This window comes from Nicotiana tabacum, chromosome 2 (assembly GCF_000715075.1).
Source record: "Nicotiana tabacum cultivar K326 chromosome 2, ASM71507v2, whole genome shotgun sequence".
Taxonomy (NCBI): Eukaryota; Viridiplantae; Streptophyta; class Magnoliopsida; order Solanales; family Solanaceae; genus Nicotiana; species Nicotiana tabacum.
This window is the reverse complement of record NC_134081.1, coordinates 92,418,601-92,439,945: the sequence shown is the minus strand read 5'-3', so window position 1 is coordinate 92,439,945 and position 21,345 is coordinate 92,418,601. Positions and strand designations below refer to the sequence as shown.

The following is a 21,345-nucleotide window of genomic DNA, read 5'->3' as shown; positions in this document are numbered from 1 at the left end:
ACTATATATACATCTTAAGATATACTATATATACTATACTACATATACATCTTAAGATATACTATATATATTCGATTTATATACTATATATACATCTTAAGATATATATATATATATATATATATATATATATATATATCTTAAGATGTATATATAGTATATAAATCGAATATAGCTTATATATCTTAAGATGTATATATAGTATAGTATAGTATATATATATATATAAGCTTATATATATATGTATATCGAATATATCGAATATAGCTTATATATCTTAAGCTGTATATATAGTATATACTATACTATACTATAATATATATACATCTTACTATATATATTATATATATCTTAAGATGTATACTATCGAATATGATTTATATACTATGTATATATAGTAGTGTGTATATATATATATATCTTAAGATGTATATATAGTATATAAATCGAATATAGCTTATATATCTTAAGATGTATATATAGTATAGTATAGTATATATATATAAGCTTATATATATATATATGTATATCGAATATATCGAATATAGCTTATATATCTTAAGTTGTATATATAGTATATACTATACTATACTATAATATATATACATCTTACTATATATATTATATATATATCTTAAGATGTATACTATCGAATATGACTTATATACTATGTATATATAGTATAGTGTGTGTATATATAAGATGTATACAGACAGTAAATTTCTTTTAACCTCTTCCAAGTAACTGTTAATCATCTCTGTTTTATCTCCTTCTTGAAAGGAGATCCTTCTGGCAATATGCCTCATTGAACTGTCATCAATTACCTCTTTCTGAGGTTTACTAGAATATTCTTGGATCTTCATCTCGATTGAATCCAAGAGCTCTTGACCATATAAGGTTTTTGTAACTATATAACTATATATATATATATATATATATATATATATATATATATATATACACTATAATATAATATATATATATACATAGTTTATAAGTCATATTCGATAGTATACATCTTAAGATATACTATATATACATCTTACTATATATATATATATATATATATATATATATATATATATAGCTTATATATCTTAAGATGTATATATATCTTAAGATCTACTATACTATACTATATATATATAGTATATCTTAAGATGTATATATAGTATATTTTAAGATGTATACTATGTATATATAATATAGTATATATATATATTTTAAGATGTATATATAGTATATAAATCGAATATAGCTTATATATCTTTATTACTATTTTTTTCTCTAACTTCTATAAAAAAAAAATTAAAAATAAAAACTTTCTGTTGGGCCCGTTTACACCCGGGACCGGCCCATTTAACCCGGGCCCGTTAGTTCGTGGTCCCGGTCCCGAGCCGGTTCCAACAATAAGCCCGCGAAGCCCAGGACCATTTAGAACCGGACCGCATAGGACCGGCCCACTTAGGACCGGGCCCGCGAAGCCCACTTAGGACCGGACCTGGCCCACTTGTCACCCCTAGATTTGGAAAGTCCCTGTGACTTGGTCGACTATGAGCTGGGAATCACAATGGAGTTTTAGCCACTTCGCCCCATACTTGAGTGCTAGTCTCAATCCTGCAATCATGACCTCATACTCGGCTTCGTTGCTAGTCATATCTGGGCATCTTATGGACTGGCGAATTACTTCACCGGCGGGGACCTCGAGTACGAGTCCCAGTCCAGATTTAGAGGTGTTGGATGCGCCGTCGGTGTACAGGACCCATAGGTCTTGTGTTTGAAGAGAAGCTTAGAAGGCTTCCTTCTCGACCTCAGGCATTATCTTTGCGCTGAAGTCTGCGAGCACTTGCGACTTTATCGCCGTTCGCAGCTGATATCTAATATCGCGCTCGCTTAGCTCGATGACCCATTTGGCCAGCCTCCCTGATAATTCGAATTTATGTAAAATTGCACTGAGAGGAAAGGTGGTAACGACTGATATAGGGTGGCACTGGAAATAGGGTTTAAGCTTCCGTAAAGCTATCACGAGTGCCAGGGCTAGTTTCTCGATATGTGGTTACCTCATCTCGACGTCAACAAGTATTTTACTAATGTAATAAATTGGAGATTGCGTACCTTAACTTTCTCGGTTCACTTATTGCTACTTCGGAGACAGCAAGGTAGACAAGAAGATGTTCTCTGGATTCGGGCTTTGAGAGCAGAGCTGGTGATGATATATACGCCTTCAGTACTCGCAGAGATTGTCCGAACTCGGGCATCCACTGAGGTCGTTATACTTTTTGCATATGCCAAAAAATCTGTGACATTTGTCAGATGACCCAAGATGAATCTTGATAAGGCGGCGATTCGACCAGTCAACATTTGGACTTGTTTCTTGGTAGTCAGGAGCTCCGGTATCTCTTTTATAGCTTTGATTTGGTCTGGGTTGACCTTGATCCCCCGTTGTGACACTAAGAAACCCAAGACTTTCCCGAGGCTAAGCCAAACGCGTACTTCTCTAGGTTTAGTTTCATTCCGTACTGTCGCGGTATGTCAAAAGCTTCCTTTAAATGGTCGATATGGTCCTCTGCCTATATGTATTTGACTAGCATAGCATCAATATATACCTCTATGGTGTTGCCGAGCTGATCTTTGAACATTTTCGTGACCAATATTTGGTAGGTAGCCCATGTGTTCTTCAGCCCACATGGCATGACCCTATAACAATATGTTCCTCGGTGGGTGATGAACGCGATTTTCCTCTGGTCCTCTTCTTCTATAAGTATCTGGTTATAGCCTGAGTATGCATCTAAAAATCTTAGTAGCTCCTGCCCGGTTGTTGTGTCGATGAGTTGGTCGATATATGGTAGCGAGAACGAATACTTCGGGCATGCTTTGTTCAAGTCCGTGAACTCTAAGCACAGTCGCCATTTCCTGTTTTTCTTTTTGACCATCACTACGTTGGCGATCCACTTGGGGTATTTCGACTCCCTAATGAAGCCATTTTCTAATAGTTTCTCCACCTCTTTATGGACGACATCGTTGATAGCGGGATTGAACTTTTGTTTGACCTGCCTTATCGGGGTAGAACGGATTGACATTTAATTTGTGTGTGGCAATCTCTTTGGGTATCCCCGACATATCTGCATGGCTGAAGGAAAATAAATCTGCATTAGTTATTAAGAATTGACTAAATTTACCTGGTTCTCGGAGTTTGCAGCCGATGTAGGCCTTTTTGCTGTAGTCGCTGGGGTCTAATTGAATGGGGTCGAAGTCCTCTATAGTCGAGTCTACAGCTTCAACCATTTCGGGATCCAGGATGATGTCCCTGGTTTTTTCATTTCCTTGTCTTTTTCTGTTGGATTGTTGTGTTGTCTAAGGCGATGCAGCAACATTTCCCAGACGTGCGTTGTTCTCCCCATATGCTGAAGATCCCCCAAGGTGTTGGGAATTTGATTAATTGATATAAGCTGGAGGGGACGGCTCTTATGGGATGTATCCATGGTCGTCCTACAATGGCATTGTATGCGGTGGCATGGTCCATGATGTGGAATGTCGTCTCCAGCATTATGCCACCGGCCAAGACGAGGAGTGTACTTTCTCTCGATGTTCGTTCAACTACATTATTAAAATCGGTTAGTGTGATGCAGTGTGACACTATCTTGTCCTCGAGTCTCATCTGGGTGAGAAACTGGGGATGGATAATGCACGCTTCACTCCCATCACCTACCATGATACGTTTAACATCAGTATCTAAAAGGGACAAAGTAATGACAAGAGCATCATTGTGAGGGAAAGTCAATCCGTTGGCATCTAACTCGTCGAATATGATACTTTCTTCGAGTCTGTCATACCGTTCGTGGGTGATAGATCTTTTGAACTTGTGAGTGGCAGTGAATTTAATGTCGCTGATGAAGGCATCGTCGTTGCCGCCGATGATTATGTTGATAGTGCAAGCTGGTGACAGCGGCTTCGGTGGGCCTTGGCGTTCACATCCCCTGGCAAAGTTGTTTCTCCTTTTGTTGCTTAGTAGCTCTTTGAGGTGTCCCTGCTGCAAAATGTTCACAGCCTCTTGCCTGATGGCAATGCAGTCCTCTGTCTTGTGTCCGCGCTCCTGGTGGAACTCGTAGAGGGCATCGGATTTTCTGGTGCTCGGATCGGATCTCATTTTTGGCGGCCATTTCACCTTCGTTCCTAGTTTCTCCGGGGCATAGACTATTTCTGTAGGTGACACACAAAACTTGTGAGAAGATAATAAGGAGGGCATACCTCTCTAGTTCCGGTGAGTCCCCGTCCTCGGCATGGATGTGCCTTCATCATAGGAGAAAGAAGTCGGGGCAGGGGACCTGACGTATGGCTAATGTCGTTCCCTGTTGGGTCGTTAGATCGGGTGATCCCTCCTTATGTTGTCTCTTCATTCTTTCCTGGGATCAGCTTGTACCCAGACGAGCCATCGAGTTGGTTCGTTGAGGTCGTCGTCGTCTTCTCGAACTTTGGCACAGTAAGAATTGTGGATTTCATCCCAACTGGTTGGAAGATATTTTATCAACCGGCTCAGCTATTTTTTGGTCGCTCTTGAGCCCTCTCTACTCAACCAGTTCTAAAAGGCTACGACTTCCATCTCCTCGGACACGTTTGGCAGATTCATCCTTATCCTGTTGAATCGGGTGAAGAATTCCCTTAGTCCCTCTCCCAAGGACTTCTTGATGGAGAATATGTCTTTTACTCTTGTTTCAACTTTCTTGGCTCTTGCATGCACCGTTACAAAATTATCGGCCATTTTCTCGAAGGTTTCTATGGAGTGGGATGGTAGCTGTGAGTACCATGTTAATGCCCGTCCCATAAGGGTTTCACCAAATTTCTTCAGTAAAATAGAGGACACTTGTTCCTTGGTGTGGTCGTCACCTTTCACGGCGGTGACATAATAAGTCACGTGATCTTCGGGGCCAGCCGTTCCATCATATATCTTGAGATACAACGACATTTTGAAGGTCTTTGATAAGGCATGCGGGGCTGCTTCCTCGCTGTACGACTGCTCTACGAACCTACCGGCGTCCATCTTTGGCAGTAGCTTTGGGGCGCCTAATATCTTGTCGACTCGTTCTTAGTGTTGTTTCATTTGACCTCTGAGCACTTTATTTTCATTCTCCATATCTTCCATCCTCTTTAGGACAGCGACGAGGATGCTTTCACATGCATTTTCAGTAACATTATGAGTTATACCTGGTGTTGGAGGGTCTGATTGGTCACCCTGTTCGTGTGCTCGTTGCAATATGTGGTCTCTTGCGGTTTCTGTAGTCGTGCATGGAATGGGCTTGTTGAGCAGTTCACAAGCATATCGGTCAACCACGCTTCCAGGAGTTGTTTCATGACCGGTGGCGTCCCTTCTCCTGTGGATGTGGAGTCCCCTTTGCCATTTGATTTTGTTATGCTACAATGGGGAAGAGGCGACCTCTCGCGCCTGGGGGAGGTAGTGGGTGTCCCATTGTCACCTAATGTTTCACAACTCTCATTGATAGCGTTCATAAGGTTGCTAGTGAAGTTACCTATCACTTTAGTCTTCTCTCCTTGGTTACCTGCCATGCAGATTTTCGTCATTGCAAAGAAAGAGAACGATCTTGGGGTTTGGATGATTTGTTGTTTTGCTACCATATCTATGTGGAGCTAAACTTCACGTTCTAGGGTTGTGGTTCTTTCATGGCTATTGTTATTCAAATATTGATTTTGATTTCTTGATTTATCGTATTGGTTTATTTATTCAATCATGTGTTTAATTATTTGATTGCATGATCACCAATTGAATACTATCTATGAATCTAGAGTTGAACTCGAAAGTGGAAATTCTAGATTGCATATAAAATTGAGTAGAGCGAGTTCTTGAACTCGGGTATCGGGAAAGGCTATTTGCAGTTAGGATATGCTAATTGCCTTGCTTGGTTATTATACGGGAATTATAAATACATTCTTGTCGATTATGTGATGACCCAAAAGGTCATCTTTAAATTTAATAATTATTTCTATGTTCTAAAACCTCGAAAAGCACTATTCATCATTCCTCTACTTTCGTGTGCAATCCGTATAATTTTTCGAAAAGTTTTTATATGAAAAATTGAATAAAATGGGAAATAGAGCCTTAAAACTCAACTGAGTTGACTTTGGTCAACAGTTTGAGCAAACAGACTCGGATTAGTGTTTTTACAGTTCTGGTAGGTCCGTATTGTGATTTGGGACTTGGGCGTATGCCCGGAAATTAATTCGAAGGTCCCTAGCTTGAGTTATCGCATGCTGTCGAAACTTTTAAGTTTAAAAGTTTAATGACATAAGAGATTTGACTAATGTTTTACTTTGTTGATACTGGGTCTGTATTTTAGTTCCGGAACCCGGTATAGCTCCATTACTATATTTATGACTTGTCTGCCAAATTTGGTGAGAAACGGAGCTGCTTTGGCATGATTCAGGCGTCCGGTTCTTAAAATAGAAATTCTAAAGTTTCTTAAACATTTCACTTGATTTGATGTCTGATTCGTAGTTTTAGGCATTATTTTGGTGTTTTGATCATGTGAGCAAGTTCGTATGATATATTTGGACTTGTGTTGTGTGCATGTACGATTTAGAGCCCCGAGGGCTTGGGTGAGTTTCGGATAGCCTACGGACCTTTTGAACTTTGGAAAAAATCTGGTTTTTGAGCTTCATCTGTCATCTGGTGCATGGTTCTTCGCGATCGTGAAGCCATTCCCGCGATCGCGAAGAAGAAATTGTGAGCTGTGATTTTTACCCTATGCGTTCACGAATAAGCATGCGATCACAGAAGGTTAGCTCCTAGTGCATCGCGAACACGTAGAGTTGATCGCGTTCGCGAAGAGAAAATGAGGCACATGTTGGGGAATTCAAATTTGTTCTTCGCGTTCACATGGAGCGGTCCGCGATCGCGAAGGTCTACAGGGTTATGCTTCGCGTTCGCGTATGGGATGTCGCGTTCGCGTAGTGCAAATTGGCAGCCTGTGCAAATTGTGCTTCGCGATCGCGAAGCCATTCCTGCTATCGCGAAGAGTAAAATGGACCTGGGCAGAAATAGTTCTAGGCGATCGCGAACGAATTCTCGCAATCGCGATGAGTAAAAATCTAGACAACAGAACTTAAGTTCTGGAAATGGGATTTCGTCCCATTTTCTACCATTTTCAATTTTGAGCTCGGGTAAGACGCGTTTTGGGCGATTTTTACGGGAAAACATTGAGGTAAGTATTCCTTATCCAATATTGATTATATTCCGTGATTCCATATTCATTTACATCATGAATCCGTGAATTTATGAAAGAAAAATTAGATTTTTATAAAATCTTTCAAAAATGTAAAATGAAGTTTTGAATGCCAATCTGATGTCGGAATTCGATAATTTTTGTATGGATGAACTCGTATCGGAACGGGTGTTCGGATTTTCTGAGTTTTTTTAAGATTCGAGACGTGGGTTCCACTGTTGATTTTTGAAATAAATTTTGGATTTTAATCCGGAAAAATTAGTAAATTCATATGGAATTAATTCCTACGATTTGTATTGAATATATTGAATTATTTATTGAGGATTTCGGACACTAATTCGCGAGGCAAGGGTGTATTGGAAAGTTGAATTTGGTTGCGAAGCGAGGTAAGTGTCGTGATTAACCTTGACTTGAGAGAATAGAACCCTTGAATTATTTGCTATGTCAATTTCATGTGCAACGATGTATAAGCAAGGTGATGAGTGCCTATACTTTGTCAATTTAATTGTTTGTTTAATTATTTAAACATCTTAAATTGTTTTAAGACACGAATTAATTGTTATAATAATTATTTCTCTCATATTCCTAGTCAAATATTAATTCTTGAATTCCTGTAATAATTGTCACATGCTTATTTGATTTATGTGTCTTAATTGCTACTTGACATTTAGCATATTAAATATTATTCTACCTATTTTCTCCCTGATTTCCACAATTAATTGCTACTTGTCATTGTTTGTTTCATAAATGAATCATAATTATTTTATACTTGTTGTCTTATAATTTCATATTAAATGTTGCATTTATTGGAGTAATTTCTTTTATAAGAACTGGTAAATGAATATATTAGAAGAGTGGGTTACACACTGCAACGGAAATGAAAGTGAATATATTAGAGAAGCGGCTTGCACGCCACAACAGAATTGAATATGAATATATTGGGGATCGGGTTGCACGCCGCAACAGAGTTATTGAATGTTTATATTGGGGGATCGGGTTGTACGCCGCAACAAATTTATTTAAAGTTTATATTGTTGGAGCGGGTTGCACGCCGCAACAGAAATTTATTGAGGAATTATATTGTTGGAGCGGGTTGCATGCCGCAACGGAAGTTGATTGAAATAATAATTGGTTATGACTGCCGAGTTGACTTCAACGGTTAAAATGAGTTACCTAATTTATTTCTATTATTGTTGTTATTATTATTATTGCATACATGTTAATGTAAGTGACCTGCCTTAGCCTCGTCACTACTTCTTCGAGGTTAGGCTCTGCACTTACCAGTACATGGGGTCGGTTGTACTGATACTACACTTTGCACTTCTTGTGCAGATTTCGGAGTTGGTCCCAGCGGCATACTGTATATTTTCCCGAATACAGCTACTAGTGGAGACTTGAGGTATAACTGCACATCGTTCGCAGTTCTGAAGTCCCCTTCTATCTTATCTCAGTTGTGTATTATATTTCAAACAACTTGAATTTTATTCAGACCTTTATTTGTATTATTCTAGAAGCTCGTGCACTTATGACTCCATATTCTGGGATGGTATTTAGAGATCGCGTCTATTTTGGATTATTTATTTTATTTCAGACTTTATTTCCGCACTTGTTTTCTTTGTTATTAATTAATTTAAAATTGTGTTAAATTGGCTAATTATATTCTAATGTTGGCTTGCCTAGCAAGTGAAACGTTATGCGCCATCACGGTCCCAAAGGTGGGAATTTTGGGTCGTGACAATTAGTATCAGAGCACTAGGTTACATAGGTCTCACGAGTCACGAGCAAACTTAGTAGAGTCTGAAGGATCGGTACAGAGACATTTGTACTTATCTTTTATAGGCTATGAAGTTTAGGAACAATATCACTTCTTTCTTATCTTGTCGTGCGATTTTATTCTATCATCGATAATTGAACCATTCTATTCTTATTCTCTCGCAGATGGCGAGAACACATAATACATCTACCGATGAACAGGGACCGGAGCCCCCAGTGGCAACTATGGCCAGGGGTAGAGGTTGATGTCGTGCTAGAGGCCGAGACAGAGGTAGAGCTCAGTCTAGAGCTCGAGCAGCCGCACCTATTGTAGAACCTCAGGTGGATCTTCAGGAGGAGGTTCCAGTTCAGAATGTACCAGATGGACCAGTTCAGGTCCCAAAAGGATTCATAGCTACTCTAGTGCTTCAAGACGCTCTAGTCCGTTTGGTAAGTCTTATGGAGGGCGTGGCCCAGAATGGCACATTTCCAGCGGTACAAGCCGTCTCACAGGCTGGGGGAGGAGCACAAACTCCCACTACTCCCGCTCCGGAGCATATGGCTCCCCAGAATCAGTCTCCAGCAGTCCCGCCAGTTGGGATAGTTCAGCCAGTTGTTCAAGCTGGTGATAGGCCCGCTGTGTCTTCTGAGGCCTTATTGAGACTGGATAAGTTTACTAAGGTCTTTCCAGTTCACTTCAGTGGTATACCTTCTGAGGACCCATAGGATTATCTTAACCGTTGCCATGAGGTATTGCAGAACATGGGTATAGTTGAGACCAATGGGGTCGATTTTGCTGTATTTCAGATGACGGGTTCCGCCAAGAGGTGGTGGAGAGATTATATATTGACCAAACTAGTTGGATCGCCTGCATTGATCTGGGAGCAGTTTTCACGGCTATTTCTGGAGAAGTTCCTCCCTATCACATTGAGAGAGGATTACCGCAGTCAATTTGAATGTCTACAGCAGGACAGTATGACTGTTACTTAGTATGAATCCCGTTTTGTGGATTTAGCCAATCATGCTCTCCTTTTATTACCTACTGAGGGAGAGAGAGTAAGGAGGTTTATTGAGGGACTCACTCACCCTATCAGGCTTCACATGGACAAGGAGACTTGAAGTGAGATTTCCTTTCAGGCAGCTACTAATGTCACAAGGAGGATTGAGATAGTTCTTGCATAGGAGAGAGGGCAGAGGTCTGATAAGAGGCCTCGTCAGTTTGATGGTTTCAGTGGTGCCTCGTCTGGAGGCAGGGGTAATTTTGGTATCCCAGACTGTTTCATTCAGCACTTCAGGCATCTTCCGGTGCTTCAGGGAGTCACGGTCCTATGATGCCTTACTTTGGTCAGCAAACATTTAGTGCACCACCACTCCAGAGTCACTACAATGGTTATCCGGTCCGTTCAGGTCATCTTCAGCAGCCACAACATCAAGATGGGTGTTATGAGTGTGGGAACATTGGCCACATCAGGAGGTATTGCCATAGGTTGTCGAGTAACAAATCTCGGCAGGATTTTCATGCCATCATACCAGCACTAGTTGCTTCACCGCCTGCTCATCCAGATAGAGGTAGGGGTCAGGCAGCTAGAGGTGGAGGTCAAGCCATTAAAGGTGGAGGTCATGCCGTTAGAGGTGGAGGCCAGCCAGTTAGAGGCCGTCCTAGAGACTCAGTTCAGCGTGGAGGGACCTAGCCTCGATTTTATGCATTTCCAGCTAGGCTTGAGGCCGAGTAATCTGATACCGTGATCATATATATTATTCCAGTTTACCATAGAGATGCTTCAGTTCTATTTGAGCTAGGATCTACTTATTCCTATATGTCCTCCTATTTTGCTTCATATTTGGTTGTGTCTCGTGATTCTCTAAGTGTTTCTGTGTATGTATCTACACCAGTGGGAGACTCTGTTGTAGTAGACCATGTCTATCGTTCATATGTGATTACTATTGGTAGTCTTGAGACTAGTGTGGATCTTCTACTTCTTGATATGGTAGATTTTGATGTCATCTTGGGTATGGATAGGCTGTCACCTTATCATGCTATATTGGATTGTTATGCTAAGACGATGACCCTAGCCATGCCGGGCTTACCTTGGTTAGAGTGGAAAGGAACTTATGGTCATTCTACCAGCAGGGTTATTTCTTATATTAAGGCTCGACGTATGGTCGAGAAAGGGTGTCTAGCCTATTTGGCTTATATTCGCGATCCAAGTGTGGATGCTCCTTCTATGGACCCAGTGTCAGTTGTTCGTGAATTTCCAGAAGTATTTCCTGTAGATTTGCCGGGGATGCCACCCGATAGAGATATTGACTTCTGTATTAATTTAGCTTCTAGCACTCAGCCTATTTCTATCTCACCATACCGTATGGCCCCGCCGAAGTTGAAAGAATTAAAGGAGTAGTTAAAAGACTTGCTTGATCAGGGACTCATTAGACCCAGTGTCTCACCCTGGGGTGCACCGGTGTTATTTGTAAAGAAGAAAGATGGTTCAATGCGAATGTGTATAGATTATTGGCAGTTAAACAAGGCTACTATCAAGAACAAGTATCCACTACCAAGAATTGATGACTTATTCGATCAACTTTAGGGTGCCAAGTTGTATTCAAAGATCAACTTGAGCTCTGGTTACCATTAGTTAAAGATTAGGGCATCTGATGTCCCTAAGATAACTTTTCGGTCTCGGTATGGGCATGACAGATTCCTAGTGATGTCATTTTGGTTGACAAATGCCCTAACAATATTTATAGATTTGATGAATCAGGTGTTCAAGCCCTATTTGGATTTTTTTGTGGTTGTATTCAATGATAATATCTTGATTTACTCCAGCAGTCGAGAGGAGCATGAATAACATCTTCGGAATGTGCTTCAGACTTTGAAGAATAATCAGTTATATGCTAATTTTCAAAATGCGAGTTTTAGTTAAACTCAGTTGCCTTTTTGGGGCATGTTGTATCGGCAGAAGGCATAAAGGTGGATCCTAAGAAGATTGAGGTTGTTCAGAATTGGCCAAGACCTACTTCAGTTACAGAGATCCAGAGTTTCCTGGGTTTGGCAGTTTATTATCATCGGTTCGTGGAAGGGTTTTCATCTATAACAAGCCCATTGACTAGACTGACCCAGAAATGTGCCCCATTTAGATGGTCAGACGAGTGTGAGTTGAGCTTTTAGAAGCTCAAGACTGCTCTAACTACGGCACCAATATTGGTATTACCCACATATTCATGATCTTATACGGTATATTATGATGCATCTCACATTGGGCTTAGTGCAGTATTAATGCAAGATGGCAGGGTGATTGCATACGCGTCGCGACAATTGAAAGTTCACAAGAAGAATTATCCTGTTCATGACATAGAATTGGCAGCCATTTTTCATGCGCTGAAGATTTGGAGGCATTACCTCTATGGTGTCTCGTGTGAGGTATTTACTGATCATCGTAGCCTTCAGTATCTGTTCAAACAAAAAGATCTTAATTTGAGGTAGAGAAGATGGTTTGAGTTGTTGAAAGACTATGATATCACCATTTTGTATCACCCCAGAAAGGCCAATGTGGTGGCCGATGCTTTGATTAGAAAGACTGTGAGTATGGGTAGTCTTGCGTATATTCCGGTTGGTGAGAGGCCATTAGCTGCAGATGTTCAGACTTTGGCTAATCAATTCGTGAGGTTAGTTGTTTCAGAACCTAGTCGGGTTCTAGCTTACACAGTCGCTCAGTCTTCTTTATATGAGTGCATCAGAGAGTGATAGTATGATGATCCTAATTTACTTGTCCTTAAGGACACGGTGCGGGTGATGCCAAACATGTTGCTGTGGGGGAAGAGGGAGTTCTGCGAATGCAGGGTCGTATTTGTGTGCCTAATATGGATGGGCTTTGTGAATTAATTCTAGAAGAGGCCCATAGTTCCAGATTACTATTCATCCAGGTGCTGCCAAAATGTATCAGGATTTGTGGCAACATTATTGGTGAAGGAGAATGAAGAGGGATATAGTTGCATATGTAGCTCGATGTCTAAATTGTCTGCAAGTCAAGTACCAGTATCAGAGACCTGGTGGTTTGCTTTAGAAGTTAGAAATCCATGAGTAGAAATGGGAGCGTATCACTATGGATTTTGTTGTTGGGCTCCCACAGACTCAGAGAAAATTTGACGCAGTTTGGGTCATTGTGGACAGGTTGACCAAGTCAACACATTTCATTCCAGTGGCAGTGACCTATTCTTCAGAGCGGTTGGCTGAAATTTACATTCGTGAGATTGTTCGCCTTCACGGTGTGCCCGTGTCTATTATTTCAGATCGAGATACACAATTTACCTCACACTTCTGGAGGGCTGTACAGCGTGAGTTAGATATGCGGGTTGAGTTAAGCATAACATTTCATCCACAGACAGACGGACAATCAGAGCGTACCATTCAGATATTAGAAGATATGCCTCGCGCTTGTGTTATAGACTTTGGAGGTTCTTGGGATCAGTTCTTGCCAATTGCAGAGTTTGCTTATAATAATAGATACCAGTTCAGATGGCTCCATATGAGGCATTATACGGACGGCGATGCCGATCGCAAGTTGGCTGGTTTGAACGGGGAGAGGCTCGGTTGTTGGGTATCGATTTGGTACAAGATGTCTTGGATAAGGTCAAGGTTATTCAGGATCGACTTCGCACAACTCAGTTTAGGCAAAAGAGTTATGCCAACCGTAAAATTCGTGATATTGCAATCTTGGTTGGAGAAAGCGTATTGCTCTGGGTTTCACCTATGAAAGGTGTAATGAGGTTCAGAAAGAAGGGCAAGTTAAGCCCTAGGTATATAGGACCCTTCGAAATTCTTGAAAGAGTGGGTGAAGTAGCCTACAGGCTTGCACTACCACCTAGTTTATCAGTTGTTAATCCGATGTTTCATATGTCTATGCTCCGAAAATATCAGGGTGATCCGTCCCATGTACTAGATTTCAACTCAGTTCAGTTGGACAAAGATTTGACTTATGAAGAGGAACCGGTAGCTATTCTAGCCCGGCAGGTCCGACAGTTGAGGTCTAAGAGTTATCCTTCAGTTCGGGTACAATGGAGAGGTCAGCCGATAGAAGCATCTACCTGGGAGTCCGATTCAGACATGCGGAGTAAATATCCACACCTTTTCACCATCTCAGGTACTTTTTTCTAATTCCGTTCAAGGACGAACATTTATTTTAGAGGTGGAGAATGTGCTGACCCAAAAGGTCATCTTTAAATTTAATAATTATTTCTGTGTTCTAAGACCTCGAAAAGTATTATTCATAATTCCTCGACTTGCGTGCACAGTCCGCATAATTTTCCAAAAATTATTTATATGAAAAATTGATTAAATTGAGAAATAGAGCCTTAAAACTGAACTGAGTTGACTTTGGTCATAATTTTGAGCAAACAGACTCAGATCAGTGTTTTGATAGTTCCGGTAGGTCCGTATCTTGATTTGGGACTTGGGCGTATGCCCAGAATTTAATTCGGAGGTCCCTAGCTCGAGTTATCGCATGTTGTCGAAATTTTTAAGTTTAAAGGTTTAATGATTAAGAGATTTGACTAATATTTGACTTTGTTGATACCGGGTCCATATTTTAGTTTCGGAACCCTGTATAGCTCCATTACTATATTTATGACTTTTCTGCCAAATTTGGTGAGAAACAGAGTTGTTTTGACGTGATTCAGGCGCCCAGTTGTTAAAATAGAAATTCTAAAGTTTTTAAAACTTTTATTTGATTTGGTGTCCGATTCGTAGTTTTAGGTATTATTTTGGTGTTTTGATCGTGCGAGCAAGTTCGTATGATATATTTGGACTTGTGTGCATGTACGGTTTAGAGCCCGAGGGCTCGGGTGAGTTTTGGATAGCCTACGGACCTTTTGAACTTTGGAAACAAATCTGGTTTTTGAGCTTCAGCTGTCATATGGTGCATAGTGCTTCGCGATCGCGAAGCCATTCCCGCGATCGCGAAGAAGAAATTGTGAGCCGTGATTTTTACCCTATGCGTTCGCGAAGATAGGCACGCGATCGCGGAAGGTTAGCTCCCAGTGCATCGTGAACACGTAGACTTGATCGCGTCCGCAAAGAGGAAATAAGGCTCAAGTTGGGGAACTCAAATTTATTTTTTGCGTTTGCATGAAGCAGTCCGCGATCGCGAAGGTCTACGAGGTTATTCTTCGCGTTCGCGTATAGGATATCACGTTCGCGTAGTGCAAATTGGCAGCCTGTGCAAATTGTGCTTCATGATCGCGAAGCCATTCCCGCGATCGCGAAGAGTAAAATAGACCTGGGCAGAAATAGTTCTACGCGATCGCAAATGAATTCTCACGATCACGATGAGTAAAAATTTGGACAGCAGAACTTAAGTTCTGGAAATGGGATTTCGTCCCATTTTCTACCATTTTCGATTTTGAGCTCGGGTAAGACGATTTTGGGCGATTTTTACGGGAAAATATTGGGCTAAATGTTTCTTATCCTATATTGATTATATTCCGTGATTTCATACTCATTTACATCATGAATCCGTGAATTTATGTAAGAAAAATCAGATTTTTATAAAATCTTTCAAAAATGTAAAATGAAGATTTGAAAGCCAATTCAATATTGGAATTCGATAATTTTTGTATGGCTGAACTCGTATCGGAACGGGTTTTTGGATTTCGTGAGTTTTTTTGGATTCGAGATGTGGGTCTCACTGTTAATTTTTTAAATAAATTTCGGATTTTAATCCGGAAAAATGAGTAAATTCATATGGAATTAATCCCTACGATTTGTATTGAATATATTGAATTGTTTATGACTAGATTTGAGGATTTCAAACACTAATTCGCGAGGCAAGGGTGTATTGAAAACTTGAATTTGGTTGCGAATCAAGGTAAGTATCGTGGTTAACCTTGACTTGAGAGAAATGAAAGTGAATATATTGGAGGAGCGGGTTGCACGCCGCGACGGAAATGAAAGTGAATATATTGGAGGAGCGAGTTGCACGCCGTAACAGAATTTAATATGAATATATTGGGGGATCGGGTTGCACGCCGCAACAGAGTTATTTAAAGTTTATATTGGGGGATCGGGTTGCAAGCCGCAACATTTAAAGTTTATATTGTTGGAGGAGCGGGTTGCACGCCGCAACGGAAGTTGATTAAAACAATAATTGATTATGACTGCCGAGTTGACTTCAACGGTTAAAATGAGTTACCTAATTTATTTCTATTATTGTTGTTATTATTATTATTATTATTGCATACAGGTTAATGTAAGTGACCTGCCTTAGCCTCGTCACTACTTCGTCGAGGTTAGGCTCTGCACTTACCAGTATATGGGGTCGGTTGTACTGATACTATACTCTACACTTCTTGTGCAGATTTCGGAGTTGGTCCCAATGACGTACTGTAGAATTTCCCGGATAGAACTACCAGTGGAGACTTGAGGTATAACTGCACAGCGTTCGCAGTTCTGAAGTCCTCTTCTATCTTATCTCAGCTGTATATTATATTTCAAACAACTTGAATTTTATTCAGACCTTTATTTTTATTATTCTAGAAGCTCGTGCACTTGTGACTCCAAATTCTGGGATGATCTTTAGATATTGCATCTATTATGGATTATTCATTTTATTTCAGAATTTATTTCCGCACTTGTTTTTTTTTTGTTATTAATTAATTTAAAATAGTATTAAATTGGCTAATTATATTCTAACGTTGTCTTGCCTAGCAAGTGAAATATTAGGTGACATCACGGTCCCGAAGGTGAGAATTTCGGGTCGTGACAGATTCATACATATATATATATATATATATATATATCCACATGTGTGTGTGTGTTAGGATAGCGTGCTTAAAGGCGTGCTTTTCAGGACCTAATGCTTATCAGCTACTCTAAATCAGCTAAGCCAAACAGGCTCTAACCCCTTTCTCCAGAAACTTCACCCTTTAACACCACTCTCCCAGTCCTCTCCCCCCCTACTTTTAGTATTCATCCATTTTTGTAAATCGGTTCCGGTAAATCGGTAAGTTTCAATTGATTTCATTTTTACGTTTTGATTTCTTATTTGGTGAGAGACTTTAAGTTCCCAAACTGGGTTTGTAAAATTTTTAGTTGTTTTATGCTCTTTGATTATACGGAGTGTCATTCAAGTATTATTCCGATTTGAGGATACATATAGAACTACAATTTATTGTTTCTTAGTGCTATGTTTCTTGAACAATCGGAAGAAAGGTCTTTTTTATATTTGTTTCCGAATTTGTTAATATCTAGCTCTCTCTATGCCTATTTTCTTCTTTTCCATATATGGCTAATGGCTGAATGCATGTATTTTTATTTCTCTCATTAGGAACTTCAGCCTTTTCTATACTTGCATCAATGTTTGTTTGCTACTCTAGTAATTTATTAGATCCTTTTTTGAGTTAGTTCTCTACAACAACAACAACAACAACAACAACAACAACGACCCACTGAAATTTTACTAGTGAAGTCTGGGGAGGGTAGTGTGTACGCAGACCTTACCCCGCACCTGCGGCCAAAACCTCGCAGCTGCGGTTACATAAGATGACAACAGCTTCAATATTTTCATTAGGCCAAATTCAATACGTTAACCATTCGAAATCCACCCGAGACTCTCGGGACCTTAACTAAATATACCAATATGTCCCAAATGACAATACGAACTTAGTGAAAGCCTTAAACCATGTCAAACAATATCAAAATCATGAATCACGCCTCGAATCGAACTTAAAATTTCCAAATTCTATAGCTTGTACCGGATTGCATCAAATCAAATCCAATTGACCTCAAATTTTGCACACAAGTTATAATTGACATTACGGTCCTACTCCAACTTCCAAAATCGGAATTCGACCCCGATATCAAAAAGTCCACTCCCGGTCGAACTTCCAAAAACCTCCAACTTCCAACTTTCGCCAAATGACCCCGAAACAACCTACGAACCTCCAAATCCACATCCAGGCACGCCCCTAAGATCAGAATCATCACACAAACTTAGTGAAACCTTCAAATCCTGATTCCGAGGTCGTTTACTTAAAAGTCTAACCTTAGTCAATTTTTCCAACACAAAGCTCTCGAGGTGAGAGTTTTCTTTCCAAATCAACTCTGAACTTCCCAAAATTAAATTCTGATCACACGTGCAAGTCACAATACATGAAGTGAAACTTCTCAAGGCCTCAAACTGCTGAACGATGCACTAGAGCTCAAAACGACCGGTCGGATCTGTTACACCCCATATTTTCGTACGTAAAAATACGCCATAAGTAAATTGATGAAAGTTCGGAAATGAGATATTACATCCCGCATTTTCGTACGTTAAATTTTCGTCGTAAGTTAATCGACGTAAGTTCGGGAATATGATTATTTTGAGATTATAAGCATTATGCTATTTCAAACAAGTGATGATTAAATCCGTGAAGGTGAAAGGGTAAGCAAATCAAAGAAAATAAATTTCGTCGAAGTTTGATATTTTGGGATAAAATACGTCCCAAGCTAAAAATACCTGGTATTTATGGACTAGTAGTATACAATGTACCACATGGCCACGATAGTAAGGTATATAAGGTGTGTCAAAAGTGAGTAGTATTTTAAATAATTTGAGACAATTCTTAATTATGTGGGTAATTAATTAATTATTAGTTAATGGGATATTAATTAGTTAAATAATGAATTAGTGAGTAATTAAGATTTTGGATAAGGCTTACTAAAGCCTCCCAAACGAGGCAGCCCAAGATTATTAATTTAAGTGACTATTTGGTCACATTGCTAGATGTCATTTTAAGCAAATTGGGTAGCTAAGGTAAACATTATTAAGTGGGGCCCACGCCACTATAAAAGAGACCTTTCTAAAGCCATTCATTCATTTTAGGAGGCTTCATACAAATCTGCTATGTAATGCTTCAACAGAGACCATACTTTTCACTAGTAACGTGAATCACTTTAACGTGAATTCATCCGAGACTATTTAGCATAATTGCAACGATATGTTGCGATTATAAAGGAGTATGGTGCAATCTTTCTCAAGAACATCATACGATATTTCCCAACTTCGATCCGCCGTCACGCGTTGTCGCAATCAATGGTGTTAAAGGGATTGTCAAGAGAATCAGTTCAGGTATGTCAAGGCTATCCCTTCTTTCTTTTTGGCATGATCTGTAAGATACAAATGAAATGAGTAAAATACGCAACGTTCATAAATGACTCTATTCATAAAAATACTATGGGTGTCTAATTCTTGATTTCCCATGTGAATTATTATTATATCTTCTGTTCATGGTTCTTAGAAAAATACGTATTTGATAAAGTTTATCTGAAAAATATATTATTTTTATGACATTCCGAAAAATCTTATTAACGTATTTCTTATGCATTTCATGCATTTATACATGTACATTGACCCATGAACATATGATATTATATACGCGTATATATATGTATTTGGAATATGGAAAAAAGGTTACGACAGTATATACGCACTACCACCTGATCAGCTGGTATACGTTGATAATTTGCCCACAGTGGCCGAAATGATATGATTGGATGGTCTCAGAGGCTTGATGATGTTATAAACTCATATACTTATGCATGATATGACATTTATACGCATATGCAATGAAATGATTCAAAGAGCTATGCAGACGTACATGTCGAGTCTTTTACTCCATGTTTCTCTCATGTCTATTATTTACTGATTTTTAGTCCTTACATACTCGGTACAATATTTATACTGACGTCCCTTTTGCCTGGGGACTTTGTGTTTCATGCCTGCAGGTCTCGATAAACAGTCCGAGAGTCTTCCAAGTAGGCGATCAACTCAGCGGAAGATATTGGTGCACTCCATTTGCTCCGGAGTTGCTTGTTTGGTCAGTATGATTTAGAGGTATGGCGGGGCTCTGTCCCGACCTTTATGACATTTATGTACTCTTAGAGGCTTGTAGACATATGTCGTGTATGTGAAAGATTGTACAACCTATATTTTGAGTTTATAAACGATCATGTTGGCTTTATAGGCCCATATGTCATGTGTATATGATGATGTAATAAGAAAGATACGTTATGTTAGTACTCGGTTGAGTAAGGTACCGAGTGCCCATTGCGATGCATCGGTTTGGGTCGTGACAAAAGTGGTATCAGAGCAATTCTGTCCTAGGGAGTCTACAAGCCGATTCTAGTAGAGTCTTGTTTATGGGTGTGTTGTGCACCACACGTATAAGCAGGAGGCTACAGGGCATTTAGGACTATCACTCTTTCTTCTTACTCTAGATCATGTGGTAGAGCTTAGTTGTTAGAACTCAATTTCCTAAACTCTATCTTATTGATAATACGATGATGCCTCCATCCAGGAAAACAGTTGGTAAGAGATGTAGCTGTGGAAGAGTTGAGTCAGAGGGACTAAATTTTTGTATCATGCTTATGATGGATAAATATGAGGTATTCAACAGATCATGTGTGTACTAAGATGTGTAAACTTCTTGATAAGGATCCCTAAGACTAGAATGTCTATCCACTCTTACGGTAAAAATGAATAAGAGAATTGAAAGGTACACACAAGTTTCAGCAAGTAAAAGAATCAAGATGAAAAAGGGTACGAGGTACCCAGTTAATGAAAGTTATCAGTATTTACAATTCAAGTAGAGAAATATAAGCATTCCGAGTTACCTTTTATAGTAACGGAGATATATACAATTGATCACACCCATTTCAGTTATGCCCTCTGAAGGCTGACAAGTGTAGTTTTCAGAGAAGGACGTGATATCAGGATCCGGATGGGTTAGAATAACCCAAAATGGTGAATGGATTGTTTGTGTTAGTTGACATTTCCGAAGGGTATTGTAAATGTGGTAATAGATCTCCTTGTGAGACACCTAGATGGTGCACTCTAAAATAGTACAACTAGATATGAGTACTACAAAGATAGGCACTGAAAGACTTGAAGGGATAAACATTACCTTATTGTGGCTCCCGTCCCTAGTAGAACGGGAATGTTAGGCAACCTGAAGAGCTAGGGGATGGAGCAAGGGGAGCTAAAAGCAAAGAATGTCTTGTTCATATTTTCAGAATAAAGTAATAGACATAGATGTTAGCGGGAAATAAGAAGAGAGTTAATGAAGTATTATGAGTAAGATGTGATACATCGATGACAACAGTAGATCAAAAAGATGACAGTATTACAGAGTCTATAGTCAAGTGGAGGAAAAGACGAGAGGTGACAGGCCTTGAGAAATAAGTTCGTGACTCCAACGCGATTACCAAAAGGTAATATTAGACCCCAGAGTAATAAGAAATCAGTATGGATTGGTGAACAAGACAAACTAAACATGAATTAGGGACTGAATGAATCGATAATGGTCGACATCATGAGAATTTCAG

At 39.6% G+C, this 21,345-nt stretch overlaps 1 protein-coding gene across 1 annotated transcript; it reads right to left on the bottom strand.

Annotated features, from left to right (window-relative positions):
- Window positions 1-3,316: 3,316 nt before the first annotated feature.
- Window positions 3,317-4,147, bottom strand: LOC107816771 (uncharacterized). Its single transcript, XM_016642512.1, has one exon. It carries the CDS (start codon window positions 4,145-4,147, stop codon window positions 3,317-3,319), a length of 831 nt encoding a protein of 276 aa, XP_016497998.1.
- Between the last annotated feature and the right edge of the window lie 17,198 nt (window positions 4,148-21,345).